This window comes from Castanea sativa, chromosome 1 (genome assembly GCF_040712315.1).
Source record: "Castanea sativa cultivar Marrone di Chiusa Pesio chromosome 1, ASM4071231v1".
NCBI lineage: Eukaryota > Viridiplantae > Streptophyta > Magnoliopsida > Fagales > Fagaceae > Castanea > Castanea sativa.
Window position 1 is genome coordinate 54,876,920 of NC_134013.1, and position 14,999 is coordinate 54,891,918.

At 36.1% G+C, this 14,999-nt stretch overlaps 2 protein-coding genes across 5 annotated transcripts; one reads left to right on the plus strand and one right to left on the minus strand.

The window, feature by feature from the left end:
• Positions 1-3,886: 3,886 nt before the first annotated feature.
• Positions 3,887-6,694, plus strand: LOC142642263 (ankyrin repeat-containing protein BDA1-like). The gene is made up of 2 exons (XM_075816601.1): positions 3,887-4,664; positions 5,386-6,694. The coding sequence occupies exons 1-2, from the start codon at positions 4,095-4,097 to the stop codon at positions 6,232-6,234; spliced, it is 1,419 nt and encodes a 472-aa protein (XP_075672716.1). The 5' UTR covers positions 3,887-4,094; the 3' UTR covers positions 6,235-6,694.
• A 2,957-nt stretch (positions 6,695-9,651) lies between these two features.
• Positions 9,652-14,448, minus strand: LOC142613780 (protein PLASTID MOVEMENT IMPAIRED 1-RELATED 1). 4 transcript variants are annotated; one of them, XM_075786302.1, is made up of 4 exons: positions 14,330-14,448; positions 14,128-14,240; positions 11,433-13,702; positions 9,652-11,347 (listed from the first exon to the last, which is right to left on the minus strand). In XM_075786302.1, the coding sequence occupies exons 3-4, from the start codon at positions 13,700-13,702 to the stop codon at positions 10,189-10,191; spliced, it is 3,429 nt and encodes a 1,142-aa protein (XP_075642417.1). In that variant the 5' UTR covers positions 14,128-14,240; positions 14,330-14,448; the 3' UTR covers positions 9,652-10,188. The 4 variants fall into 4 exon arrangements, with proteins under 4 accessions (XP_075642417.1, XP_075642402.1, XP_075642394.1 ...); XM_075786287.1 differs by having other exon boundaries at positions 14,128-14,226; positions 14,330-14,429; XM_075786279.1 differs by lacking the exon at positions 14,128-14,240 and having other exon boundaries at positions 14,330-14,440.
• Positions 14,449-14,999: the final 551 nt, after the last annotated feature.

Consider the following 14,999-nt stretch of genomic DNA (forward strand, 5'->3'; position numbering starts at 1 on the left):
CTCCAAAGCCAAAGGCACAAATGTGAAACGTGACAAACCACAAAGGCCAAAGCTTCCTCAGTTCCTCTACTCTTATCTCTTGCGCCTCTGCCATTCTTTTTACACTTTCACACATTTCACATTTTTTTAGTTTCACACAAAGCTTGCGCCTTTCCTTGTACCCTTTCAGCTTTTCTCCGCCTCTGCCCTCTACTCTTTTCTCTCTGTGCAACTATGCCTCTACTCTCTTTTATATATTTATTTTTTTAAATCTTCTCTTCTTAGTCCTTTCGGTCCTTAAATCTTCAGACCAATCTTTCTCTTTCTTGGCATATATACTCGGATGCTCCACTTGCTGGCTTACTTGTTTTGTTTGTTTTAAAATCTCTCTTTTTGAAGTTGTAAACTTGTAATTATATGCATTTTGACAGTGGACTATTAACATTGAAGACTTTTTCCATCATGAATTTATGACTATAAATAATTTTTGTCATGCTCAAAATTGTCATAATTGAAAGGATATTAACAAGTGGTATTAAGTGCAATTCATTTCCTGAATTGATTTTATTCATTTTCTCTAAACAGGTTGTCAATGTCATTGATTTGTTTTTTTAATTGAAAAAGTAAAAGCTTATTTGGAAAATCAGGTCAACCCGACCCGAACCCGAACTGACCCGACCTGCCCGTTTTGCCACGTCTAGAAAATGCCTCCAATTCCAAATGGACGACTTCTTCTCCTTGCATGAGAAGTCATCTTCACCTTGTTTAAGCCTCTAATTGGGATCATATAAGTGGGCTTTTCCAATCAATTTGGACGAGTATTGACCTTAGGAATTGAACTCCTACTTGGATTTTTTTTTCTAGCTATAGGGCTTTGCTTATAGCTTCAATCTCATTTAACTTCCTATTACTTGAATCCTCACCAATCTTCTTCCCAGCTTCAAATTTCAACAACATCTTCCTTTCCACACCCAAAATAAATAAAACCCATTACTAAGCTCATCAATAAATGAATAAAACCAACAATAAAGGAAGATAAAATGACAGAGGAAGAATAATATTAAGGTAAATAACAATGGAGAGATGAAAAGATAAAATAGATGTGGAAAGGTTGAAGACTGTGTAACAATAAATTGAAAAATTAAAAAGAAAAAAAAAACTAAAAATAAGAGAGCGTTGAAAATAGGTGGATGCTAATGTGGTTAAACGGAAGTGTAATAATAATAAATGTTACGCGTATGAATTTTAAATAAGTGTGTCCAATCAACTTTTAGATATAGATATAGACTACATAGAAAATTGTAAATTTTTTTTGAATTTTGGAAGAAAAAATAAGTGTGTCTAAATGACTTAAAAGTTTGAACGGTATGAGTCATTTTAATAAGAATTTGGAGTAGAATCCAAGTACCTAGCATTCACATCAATGGTTCTACAAAATTTAGCTTTTAACAATTTAAAAAACTGTTTTATCTATTTTAACATTTCATTTTACAATACACCCATCATCAAATACCCTATGTTTTTACTACTTCATTTAAATATTCTTTTTTTTTTATTCTTTCTTTATCATTTCTTTTACCACTCAAATCTCTCTCTCTAACTTTTATTTAAAGTAATATTAGATGATATCCTGCGTGATGTGTAGATACTTTACAATTTTATTTAAAATAATTTTTATGTATATTAAGACCTACATATAATACTTATTTTGTTGTATTATATTTATATTTGCCCACAATATTGTTAAATATTTTGAAACTTGATTTTCTTCATTCAAAATTTTATTTTTATTTAAATGTATAATACTATAAAATTATAATATTTACTGTTAAAAGTTGACTTTATTTTTCAAACTAATTAAATGATTTTGAAATCTATAAATAAGAATTTAAAGTATGAAATACTTTTATATCATAAAATTATATAAATTTAAGCAACCTCTTAAACACTTACTCAGCTAATCCATTCTCACAACCAAATATGGAGACCCCAATCTTAAACACTCAATTCATTGTCTTAACGAAATTAAGGAAATCATTTGTAAGTATCAACATAAAGAGAACATGATTAAATAAAGAGAAATTGGCTAAAATCATATCTATTTTTCAAGATTTAATTGCCTTTAGTTGGCCTTCCATATCCTTTAAAAAAGGTTAAAAACTTTGAAATCACTATTAAATTTTCTTTTTATCATTATGGCTCATACCGCACAAAATAGCACAAAAATACCTACAAAGAAGCTTACAAATTATGAGTTCTAAAAAAATATAGCAAACTTCATAAATTATCAATTAGAAGGTTTTTTTTTTTTTTTTCTTTAGTTATAAAACAAAATACATTTATGACTTTCCCAAATCAAAATCCTAAACACCCAAAGACTCAAAGCAAATCACAACCTTCACAAAGTTCACAATGTTCGACTTTAACATTAAAACTATAAGCTACTGTCACTAAATAAAAAATGCAAGCCCTCTTCGTTGGTCACCTACTCATACAGGTTAGAATCAAATAGTACGACAATGTTGGAGTTATGTAGGGATCATTGAAAGTTTGAAGGTAAAATGACATAGTTTTTGGTCTTGGTATATTTGAGATGAGATGGCATAAAGGGCTATGAGCATGCATATATAAAGGAGTAGAAGTGAAAAGGGGTGAATGAAATGCAAAGAGATTTGTGTGTGTGCGTGTATGTGAAAGAGGAAAAATCATGGTTTTAAAAACTGAACCAGTCAAAGAATAAAAAAACGGACCAATTCCAAGTTTTTCCTTATTCTTGATCAGTTTTTTTCAGTTTTTTGCTGGACTGATTTTTGGTTGAACTAGTGGGTCCGGTTTTTAAAATAATAGGAAAATCTTGAAACATTAAACCACATAAAACAAATAATAGTCTTAAAAATCTGAATAAAATAAAACAAATATTAGTCTTGAAATATTGAACCAAAAGAAATAAAGAGTCCCTATTTTTAAATTTGTTTTTACCTCTAATGTGGTTTAAGAATTTTTTAATTTTTTTTATAAATAGTGTGCCACATTGCTAAACAGCATCCTATCCCGTATGAAGTGGCCACATGGTAGAATTGTGTGTGTGTCTATGTATATATACTGATTGATTTTTTGTGATTACCATTTCAATACCAAAGATGGCAATTTACTCATTATTGTAGTTTGGTATTAAAAAATGAATAATGCTAGAGATATAAATTTTTTTCCAAAAGAGTAAGACTTATGTACAGTACTTAGGTATTGTTCTTTAGTTTCCTCTTTTAAGATTCTTCCATGTGGATTTTTTCTCATGAATAGAAATGTATTTTTTAGTTAACTAGTTACATGTCTAAATCTTAAGAGGGGAACCTAAGGAACAATATTTTTTTTATATATATAAGATAGAATTTCTACTCTAGCATAATCTAAGTGTATGTGTGTGAAGTTTCCTCCTGGAGATTTGAACTCCGGCCCTTACCCCCCACACTCCACAAGCATTTATACTTGTAAAGTGACCACTGCACCAAGGGGGAGCGGTGGTAGGAACAGTATTTAAAGTATTGTACGTAAGTTTGTCCTTTACAAACAATAAATGTAACGAATAATTATTGATAAATAAAAAAATAATATTAAAAATAGGTCTAAATAAAAACTTATAAGAAATTAGTTACATTAATAATTTTACAAATTATTATAAAATAGTTTATTACTTTATTAATTTAGCTCTACGCAGGACTGATGCAATGAGTTTTTTAGGAGTTTGAGAACTAAAAATCTAAAATAGTCGTGATTCCGTGAATGCTCTAAATAAAGTCAAACAATGTTAGGAAACTTCTTCGGGTCCCACTTCTATTTTAGTTTTCCTAAACATACATGGCCTCACATACTTTAAAAAAAAAATTATTATCATTTGCGGTAAAACCGACAAACTTCCAAACCTTTGAGCTCAAGAACATATCCACCAAGCTTGCTCTCCAACTTTCCATTCAAGTCTCTCGGCTGCTGTCTTCTTTACAACACCCAATCGCCAACACAGCTTACATTCATCAAAGTCCCCGAACTTAAGAAATCTCAGACTGACACAAAAAACTAAAAACTTTCCACATAGAGAGGAAAAAAAGCGGAAGAGAGAGATGGAGAAAAGGCTCTCAGATGCAGCAGTGGAAGGAAACATTGCGACCCTCAAAGAATTACTCTTAGAAGACCCTCTCCTTCTTGACAGAACCATTGTTTCTTGCGTATCAGAGACTCCTCTCCACATATCTTCCATGTTGGGCCACTTGGGTTTCGTCAAGGAGTTACTGAGTCTTAAGCCCGAGTTGGCCTCCGAGTTCGACTCACACGGGTCCTCCCCTTTGCACCTTGCATCAGCAAAAGGGTACCTGGAGATTGTCAAAGAGCTGTTGTTGGTGGATCCTGAGCTTTGCATGGTGAGAAACCAGGAAGGGAGGACCCCACTACACGTGGCAGCTGTCAAGGGCCGAGTTAAGGTGGTGAGTGAGTTGGTACGAGTCAAGACTGAGTCCACTCGGGTGCTCACGGACCGAGCTGAAACGGTGCTGCAGTTGTGTGTGGGGCATAATAGGCTGGAGGGGTTGAAAGTTTTGGTTGATGCAATTGGGAAAGATGATACATTGGTGAATTGGAAGGATTGTGATGGGAATACTATTTTGCATATTGCTGTGTCCAAAAAGCAGATTGAGGTATATGCTTTCTATACTTAAATTGCTAATGATTATTTGATGTAACTGGATTGATTGGGGTATGCTTTCTCTGCTCTATATTTTATGCTTAATTGCATAGATATAAAAAGATTGGTTGATGTAATTTGATTTTGATTATATAATTTTGGACTATATTTCAGGCTTAATCATCTTTGTCTAGGAGTGAGAATATGGTATGTGAGATTTAGGGAATGCAACATGTATTAATGTGTGACCAAATCTTCAGCAATAAGGTAGCTAATGTTGAGTAAAATAATGAAAAGAATGTTTTTGGGTTAAGAAAATGTTAAGACTTAAGAGAATAATTGGTAGTTAATCTATTGTATGTGGAATTTCCGTTTTTTTCCTTTACGATGTTAAACTTAGCAGCTTTTTGCACCTACCATTTTAATCACAAAAGGAAAAAAAGAAAAGAACTTAGCAGCCTTAACTAGATCTCATATCAACAGGATTAAAAATCCCACCTGATTGAAATTCTTGGGTTTCTGGTGTTTTCAAATTACTGTAAATTTAACATATGTCAGAAATCATACTGTTTGTATTTTTGGTTAATTGTGTAATTGTAAATAGGCAGTCCTGCCTCTTTCTTTTTAGGCTGAAGAATTAAGTATGTTTTAGACTTATCTTATGGAAGTAATGATTTTAACTTGTATTGTTGATTGCAATTCATTTACAAAAAGGGTATGCATGAATTTTGCAGACCATAAAATTTTTGCTTGCCAAGACTTGTGTGGATGTGAATGCACTGAATACAAATGGCTCTTCAGCTTTAGACATTCTGATTCAGAGTCCCAGAGATTTGAGGGATATGGAGATTGAGGAATTACTTCGAGGTGCTGGGGCTTTAAGTGCAAAAGATACACATCCAATTGTGCATGAATGGGCTCCAAAAAAAGTTCCCCGGATAACCAAGTCTCTAACCTCAACACTAACAATGAAAGAGAGTGGTTCAGAGAGGCCAGCAGTGAAGCATCAACATACTGATTGGCTTGGTAGGAAGCGAAGTGCATTGATGGTGGTGGCATCTCTTATTGCAACTGTGGCCTTTCAAGCTGGATTAACCCCACCAGGAGGTGTGTGGCAAGATGACCTCACTGTTGATGATAATGGGAACCCTGTGAAAGACCCTCATATTGCTGGAACAGCAGTCATGGCATACACCGATACAATTGAGTATGGTCAGTTCATGATTTTCAACACAATTGCTTTCCTTGCATCTCTAAGCATAATTCTTCTACTTGTCAGTGGTTTACCTATAAAACGTCGGAGATGGATGTGGATTCAAATGGTAATTTTGTGGACTGCCATCACTGCACAAGTGGTAACTTATTTTATCTCTCTTCGTCACATGTCCCCAAGTAAAGTGCAAGGCACGCTGCGTGAAGTTACTTCGATATCAATCTTAACCTGGTTGGTGCTAATTAGTGTTGTGTTCATAGGCAATGCTATTCGTATGAATTTATGGGTTCTCAGAAAGTATGGTTATATTAAGGAGAAAGAGGTAGCAGTACCTAATGCTGAAATTGATGATGACCAAGAAGAAGTGTGAGGTGAAGATTTTAATAAAAGGAAATCCTCCCAATTTATATACCAATAACCAACTCTGCTCTTCTTGTTTTGGCGTTGCTGATAGTCTTTAGGCAAGTTTTGTTGCAGATAAAGCCCAGTCCTTTTACTGGTAAATAGCTGAAGGAAGTCATTTTTTATCCGGATTGTTTTAGTTGAGATGGGCTAAATACACCATTTTTGTGATCTCTCTTGGTTAGTTGTACTATTTATGTCAAGTCTTTGATCAAGTTCTGTGTAGATCCAGTCTTGTCCCTTTCAAGTGTAAAAAGGCACCATGTGTATTTTATTTTTTTGTTTCTAGAGTAAGTTTTGGTTGAAAATATCATCTGGCATGGGCTATATACGCCAATCTTGTAATCTATCTATGTTGATTGTACATGTATCTTTTTGAAGGCGTCCTTAAACTGAAATGATAGGGTAAATTTTTTATTTTTTATTTCTTTTGCTTGTCTTCTGCTTAAAATTTACTCTGGATTTTCTGTTTAATCTGTGCATGTACCAATTGAGCTAGTCTTTCATGTATTCAATTCCAAGTACATGGAGTGGAAATGTTGGTGCTTCTATCAAAATCTTGTAACCGCTGTATCTGGAAACAAAAATCATGGGTGTTAAGATTTGTATACAAAGAATACTTCTATCAATTGTCATCTTATTAATTCCCAGTGAGGAGGGTGGTGAGTTGAGGTACGACTGCCAAGGACTAGGATTAAATCCATTTCACTTGAAATGAAGAGGATCCTTGTCCATAACTTTGCTCTGGCATTTCAGCCAACATGCTAGTAGTATTTAGAGCCTTCTTTCTCTCTTCGTCCACCAGATGCTTCACTGTTTTATTAATGATTTCATGCCAATTATTAGAATTTTTAATCTTTAAATGTGAGAAAATTAGATTGCTTAATCTAAATAAGCTGAAAATGATTTACTAATCTTTCTTCGGGTGAAGTGCCAAACTGACTGGACATTTTTCTATCAGCAGGGAGATGGAGCACTGTAGACATAAACACTGCAAGCTATACAACTTCACACACACACACACACATTGAGGAGTATTTTTAAAAATTAGCACCACTTTGTTAATATTCATATATTTACTAGCCGCAATTCTTAGCTAGAATATAAGCTGCTTCTGTAACATTCCTTGGAACAGTAAAAACACATTCTCATCCGTTCATGCTCTGTAGCTCTTTTGACCTCCAATGCAGTTGCACACTATCACATGGCAGACACTCTACTATTAACTAGCCTCCTCTCAATTTCCTTTGGAGTGATTAACAAAATCAACTTTTGCAAACCCATCTTTCTTGTTTGAATGATAGCTTCCCTTGTAGCAAGCAACTTAATATTTTCCTTACCATTAGTATTGCAGCCAATGCTGCCACCAAAGATTATTTAGCCTTGTCTAGAATAATCAATACTTGCCAATTTTTCATTGCTTTGCCTTTTGTTTCCTATGTCCAGTGTTATGACCATTATCTATGTTGGTCCGTTGGATTTGATTCTCTATGAATGCTTCTTTGTACCTGCCAATCAAAGACTGAGGCTATAACAAAATTTCTGAGCTAGAATATTTTTTTGCCTTAATGAAGAACCTGATTATTGTATGAAACCAACCGTAGCATCTACAGGTTAATAAAAAAGTAAAAATAGTCCAACATGATCTTGGCATGTTCAATACATAAACTAAGCATTCACACTTGGGTCGGGGTCGATCTTGAACTTCCGCAATGATACACCTGTTTAAGAACATTCTTAAGCGCTATTTCTTTGGTTTGACTTTGAATCACAATCTCATATGAATAAAATAATCAACCTTAAAACCATTAACTAGGGGGATATTTTCAGAGCAGCAGTGTGAGGAAGAAGCATATCGTAAGTTATGATGGGTTTAAAAGAATGATGCAAACTAGCATCTTGAGTTTCAAAAACTCGATTTCAATCTAAAACTCGAGCCATAAAGACTCGATTCCCACTTGGTGAGTTGGCGGTATAATGCCACATAGATCTCGAGTCTCTAAGACTCGATTTTGTACTTGAAGAACATAAACGATCTGAACAAGAACAAAGGCGATTCGAAGAATAGAGATGGTTCAGAACAGAGACGATTTGAATTTGAAGAGGCATGATCTGATCTAAAGAGGAAGAACGAAGAGAGACGATTTGATCTGAAGAGGAAGAACAAAGAGATGATTTGAAGAGGCACGATCTAGTCTACAGATCTGCCGTTGAAGAACGAAGAAGAAGGAAAAAATAAAACAAAAGGAAGAAGAAGGAGAAGAAACCCAGTAGATGAAGAAACCCAAAGAGAAAGAACAGAGATGAAGAAAGGTAAAACTCGAGTATTTAAAACTCGAGTCTTAAATGCTTCCACGTGGATTTTTCGTCCACATCGGCTCCCACCGCTTGCAAATCGAGACTTATAAACTCGAGTTTTAGAAACTCGAGATGCTATTTTTCATCATTGTTTTAAAACATGACAACTAACTAAATTTTTAATATTTAATGTTATTTGAAAAAAAAATCCATTAACTAGAAACTTTGTGTTTTATTATTATTATTATTATTATTATTTTCAAAATTTGTCAGCTTATCATGCTTGCAAGGTTATTATTATTATCATTATTTTCAAATTTGTCAGCTTATCAAGTTTGCTAGGCTATAGCGCCAAGCCAGTGACTTTGCTCAATGATAAAGAGGCTATTGCACCAAATGCAACTGAGTAAAAGTCATTGACAATCCTTTCAGTTATTGTCAGGAGTCAGGAAGTTGTTAACGTTGGAAAAATGCTGGCATTGATGTCTATCTCTGCTGATTTACAATATGATGTGCTTAAGATGACTATTTAGAAATTGTCTCCAGCAAAGCTGATTGGGCTCCATTCCACCTGCTGCTAGGTTGTTAGCCACTCACTGCTCTTAATAATGAAACATACTCGCCTGAATTAGGAGACCGGGTTCCCAAGATTGAATGGTTGGCAGAGTCATTTGACTATCAAAGCAATGCAGTTATGGTTCAAATCACCGTATACACAACGCTATGCTATTAATGGCACACCGGTGTGTACAGTATATGTGTGCCACGTTAGCTAAAACCGTGAGTTCAAAACACAATTTCAAATTTATAACTAAAATCGTGTTTTGAACATACGGTTTCCAAGTGTTGTGTGTACAGTGTGTGCACTTCATGGTGTGCAACAACAATTTCTCATGCACAAATGGCTATCTTTGCCAACCATGAAAGATAATTTAAGAAGAAAATGCTGCTCACTCCCATTCCAGCGTTTGCTTCCTTCCAGTGCCTTGACTTTTTTCCTTTTTTTCCCCCCTTTATTGAGAAAAAAAGAAATGCAACTTTAGCAAATCATAGTATTTCTTTAATAAAAACTAAGGACACGAGCGCGCTTTGTTAAAATAATGAATACAGGGAAAGAAACTTCATTAAAGTTACTGTGACAAATTCTCTCCATCCTTCAGCACACTAAACAATCCACTGGGTGCTGCTACGAAAACCACAACTGTAACATTATTTTTGCATGCAAATACTGGCTAATGTGGGTGGGCTGAAACTATGCCTTCAATAGTGCATAAATAACAATTCAAGCATGCATAATTACATAAATAACAGATTTACAGAAGAAAAAATATGAAGATATGGCAAAACCAATCATCTTTCATCTCGTGTTGCATGTATAAATATCCGTTGACCATATTTGCAGTAGATACAAGAGAACACCCCACAAGCAGAACTCACCAACCTTGTTCTGTCTCAAGCCATTTAAGGTATGGATTCCATAGCAATCTCATTGCAAGATGGACTAATTAATCTGGCCCGTGATTAACAAATATTTACCAACCTTGACTAGCAAATACAATGAGATCAACCATTTTTTGTTGAAGGGTGAAACCCATCACAATCCAGATCATATTGCATGCACCACTCAGCGCAGCCTGATAGTTTCATTTGGTAAAATAACGTTAGGGTTCCGTATATGTGGATTTAATGCTGCCAATTCCTTCCATTTAGCTCCGGTACCATGAACACGAGATGAGATGCTCCACAAGGTATCACCAGGTTGCACTTTTGTTGTTGTCGGGGCAGCAGACTTAGAAACAGCCTTTGACTTCATAAATGGATGTTTGTTGCTCTTTCCCATTCCATTAGCTAGCAACCAGCGGGAACCAGATTGCTGCTGGGTTGAGGTACCCCAAAGCTTCTTTTTTCCAGGCTCAGTTTTCAAACCTGCAACATGGACTTCAGTGATTCTAAACTGAGGAACGCCTTCCTCTTCAGAAGGTTTATCTTCTTTTGTTTCCTCCTTTGTCTCCTTTACTGCTGACTCAGACTCATCCTCCTCCTCATTACTGCTCCTTACCTGTGAAACCGTGCTGTATATTTTGGGCTTTGGAGGGACAAATACCCTCTCTACTTGAATAAGAGAAAGCATTGGTGCACCAACAGGCTCATAATTCCGTAGAGGATCACGAAGTTGCACCATAAGTGCTACTGTGAAGTTGTTCCCCAGTAAACCACACTTTCTGCTAGAGCCTTTGCCCCGTCTTTTCTCACCCTTTGAACCTCCACGGATCATTTCCAAAGAGTTAGCATGATGTGCTGCAAGAATTTTAGAAGTACGTTCACTGATACAATCTTCATCATCAATATCACCAGAATCCAGCCTCATCCATTCATCAAGAGATAATGAGAGGCCCATTAACCCATCAACATCATCGCCACTGTCTTTCATGTCCAACAATTGCAATCCTGCAGCTCCCTCCAAACCTAGGGACCCACTGATGTTAATCCCCTTGCCCTTGAGAGCTGAAATTTCCCCAATAGACTGTGCACTAATGTTTGCAGGTGCATCCTCATCTGACATCCCTGATTGTATTCTCAACCCTTCCATTGAAAGCGCTTCAATCTTATCCATAGCCAAAGGAGCAAGATCTTCAAGGGAGACATATTCTGAGCCCATTTCATTGCCTACAGAGCCAGGACCCAAGTTATTAGACCTGGGTCTGGCTGACCTCCCTTTAATTATCTTTTGCCCATCAAACATGTCTTGATCAACGACTGATTCATGCTGCAACAAAGATAGGCTGTGCCAGGAAGAGATAATATACAATCAAGATAACATTTACCTAAAGACATAAAACAGAAAGAAAGATTAAGCTTGTAACAAACCTCTCAAGTCCCTCCAAAGTGGGTGCAGCTTCCCATGCTACTTGCTGCATTGTCTTTCCAGTGATATTTTCCAAAGGCATCAACTTATTTGCCTGCATAGAAAGCTTTTCAATTCCCGCTGAAGCCAAACACTGCAATATTTCCATTATCCCAGAACCCATTTCTGCAGGTACCACAACTGGACTTGAAACCTGCATGATCAAGCTCCCATTATTTTTAGCATTCTTGAAAAGGGTAGGATTCATAGAGCGGACAAATCCTCCATTTTTTGTTTGAAGAAAAGGGCCTAACCCTTCTCCAAGAGGAGGCAATTCGGATGGATCTTCAGGAGGTATATCAATTGGACTCCCAAAACCACCAGAGCTTTTTGGTGGAGAATGTTGAAAAGCATTCTCATTCAAGCCCCACTCACGCATTAAGGATTCTGTCTCCAGGTCTTCCAACATTTTGGCCCTTGTTTTGCTCCTTTCTGCCTGAGATGCTATCTGATGCTCCTCCTCGGCAGCCTGAATCACTGATGAGAGTTCAGAATCCACAGACAAGTTCCCCCACCCAGAGTCACTTGGACCATTGTAGCCACATTCTACTTGGTCACCACTGCCTTCATTAAAATCAAATAAAGAACAGCCCCCAGCAAGGGCCTCCTTCTCAAATTGTCTTAACAGTCGCTCTCTTGGGGATTCAGGCTCACTCTCAGAACTCAAGCCAAACGGACTATGTTCTATTCCCAGCATGTTTAAGAACTCGCTCGCAATGGTTTCAGTATCATCATCCAAGCTAATTGACTTCCCCTTACTAGTTGTTTTATAATCCGATTCAAAGTCCAAATAGTTCTCATGGTCTTCTGGAGACTCTGATGCCGCTGTCTCCAATTCTGACACATTATTTAAAGCTGACTCTAATTCTTTCATGAGTGCTTCTTTGGTGCATGTGACATCGTCTTTGGAAGAGTCACATCGACCCATTTCGTCATCCTGGGTTTCAAGCTTAGTGCCATCCTCAAAAGCTACCTGTACACCAGTGTCAATTTCAATGTCAGGACTTTCTACTGGAGCAGCATCAGCAACCTCTATAATTGATTCCTCTGAATTCACAGGCTCCTTTGATGGCATTTCTATGCCCTGTTCAATTACAGAAAACTCATTATCTTCACACTCAGTTTCAACATTTTCTTTACCAGATTCAGTTAAAGGATCAGAATATGGTTTGATGGGGTCAAGATGTTCAGTAAAGGCATTAAGTTCAGGCTTATCAACTGGATAATCCATCTTATCTTCGTCCAATTTCTGATACAGAATATCTACTGAACTGGCAAGTTCTGACCTTGAAATAGGCAAAACCTCATGAAGATCTTTTATGTTCTCCACAGACCGTGATGTAACACCAGACAGTTGGTTTGTTATGCTAGGAAGACTTCCGACACGCTGAACTCTGCTCCAGCCATCACCTTGACCAAATTTCATCTCTGCTTTAACGATACTCCGACTGTTCTGCCTTGTATTTAACACCTCAGGGTTTCCAGGAGCAGCGGGATTATCACCAATCACTAAATATCCAAAACTAACATTCATCAATGCACCTTTAGCTTTTCCCGATAATTTAAAACTCGTCGACCACTTCCCTGGGCTCTTTTCCTCCTCTAATTCCTCCAAAGTCAGAGGCAGCAACCTTGTGAGATCAATCCGATGCTTCCCCAAATCAAGTTCTGGTGCACCATACACAGAAGCATAGAGCAAAAAATGTTTCGCCTCATACTTTGCCGAATGGTGTGGTCCACTCCGACTACCATAAACTGAGCATGTAAGAGTCAATTTCTCTTCAAACTCCACCATGCCTTGCAAAACCTTTGCCGGACGAGTCACCAAGATCCCATCTCGCCTCTTCCAATGCACACAAAGACTACAATTATTGAAATCCGAGGGCAGCCCTTCAACTGAATGGACTAGGAGAGAAAAACAACAGTTAAACCTACGGTTTCGGATATGGGAAAAGGCCTTCAAAGGCCTCCAATTCCAAATGGACGACTTCTTCTCCTTCTCCTTCTCCTTGTGCGACGAGTCATCTTCACCATGTTTAAGCTTCAAATTGGGATCGGATAAGTGGGCTTTTCCAGCCGATTTGGACCGAGTATTGACCTTAGGAATTGAACTCCTAGCTGGATTTTTGTCTAGGTATAGGGCTTTGCTTATAGCTTCAATCTCATTTAACAACCTCCTATTACTTGAATCCTCACCAGGCTTCTTCCCAGCTTCAACTTTCGACAACATCATCTTTTTCCACACCCAAAAAAACCCATTACTAAGCTCATCAATAAACAAATAAATATAACGAACAATAAATCTAAATCTACGCCACTCAAAATCTAATGGGTAAGTCTTTGTTGGATTTGAGAAAGCAAATTACTGTAACATTTTCTATGTATATGCAACAATATTAATTGTATTCAAAACACACACATAGTCACATACACACAGCTCAAACAAAAACCCCACTACTCTAAACTCAACAAAAATTCAAAAAAAAAAAAAAGTAAATATAAAAACAAATCTAAACCACTCAAAATTTATCGGGTAGTTCTCTTTTGCAATTGAAAATGAAAATTACTGTAACATTTTCCATGTCTAAAATGCAACAATATTAATTGTATTGAAAAATAAATAAATAAACACAGAAACAAACTAGTAAAATGAATTACCTAAATGGAGCTAGCTGGGAACAAAAATCTCCGATGAATCTCAGAATCCTTAAAAACCCTAATCAACTACCCGATCAAAGTCATAGGTTGCTTCTCCTTCTGAAAATTCAAAACTTTAAAAAATTTCAAACTTTTATGAAATAACGTAGAAGTGGGAAAAGGCGAAATCTTTAAATCTCAGTGAAATATGGGTTACACTTACATTACATACGGTGTCTGAGGCGCGTTTGTCTCCCTCTCTCTCCCACCAATTTCTCTTGTCTTTATCTGGGAATTGCCGCTGCCACTTCAAAACCATCAAAGTATAAGAGAATATTTTTAATGTTAGGTGCCTTGTATTTGGGTATATATTTTTGTTCCCTAAATTATACTTTTTTCCTTTTATGTTTGTTGCTCTACTTTTGCAATTTCTTTCCAAATACACCCAAGTAGGAGTAGGATAGCAAAAAATTAAACAAATTTCTCACCTTGCCTACTTCACATGAGTTTTCCCCATCCCAATGAGAGAACAAGGCAAGAATGGATTTTGCAAAGCTTGTCTCATGTGTGTGTATATATATAAAATAATAATTTGAGGTTATAATGCAAATTGTAATCTTTAATTTTACTCTCCTTTAATCGAATTCTCTAAATTTCAAATTTATTCAATTCAGGTTTTTCATCCAATTCTGTTGAAAAAAATTCCATTAAGTATGCAATTAACTAATAAAAAATATTTTTTGAAAAAAAAAATCTCAAAAAAAAAATTTATATAAGAAAAAAAAATTTTAATAATAATTTTTCAATGAAATTTGACGAAATGTCTTAATTGAATAAATTTGAAACTTAAATAGAGCAATTTGCATTTTAGCCATAATTTAATAGTTCTTTAT

What these genes read in the sequence shown, in the direction of transcription:
- LOC142642263 (XM_075816601.1), top strand. Translation starts at nt 4,095, where the DNA reads ATGGAGAAAAGGCTCTCAGATGCAGCAGTGGAAGGAAACATTGCGACC. An exon ending in TGTCCAAAAAGCAGATTGAG is followed by an intron (nt 4,665 to 5,385) that starts GTATATGCTTTC and finishes TGAATTTTGCAG; the next exon opens with ACCATAAAATTTTTGCTTGC.
- LOC142613780 (XM_075786279.1), bottom strand. Translation starts at nt 14,425, where the DNA reads ATGGTTTTGAAGTGGCAGCGGCAATTCCCAGATAAAGACAAGAGAAAT. An exon ending in CCTCAGACACCGTATGTAAT is followed by an intron (nt 13,703 to 14,329) that starts GTAAGTGTAACC and finishes GTGTGGAAAAAG; the next exon opens with ATGATGTTGTCGAAAGTTGA. An exon ending in ACTTTGGAGGGACTTGAGAG is followed by an intron (nt 11,348 to 11,432) that starts GTTTGTTACAAG and finishes TTCCTGGCACAG; the next exon opens with CCTATCTTTGTTGCAGCATG.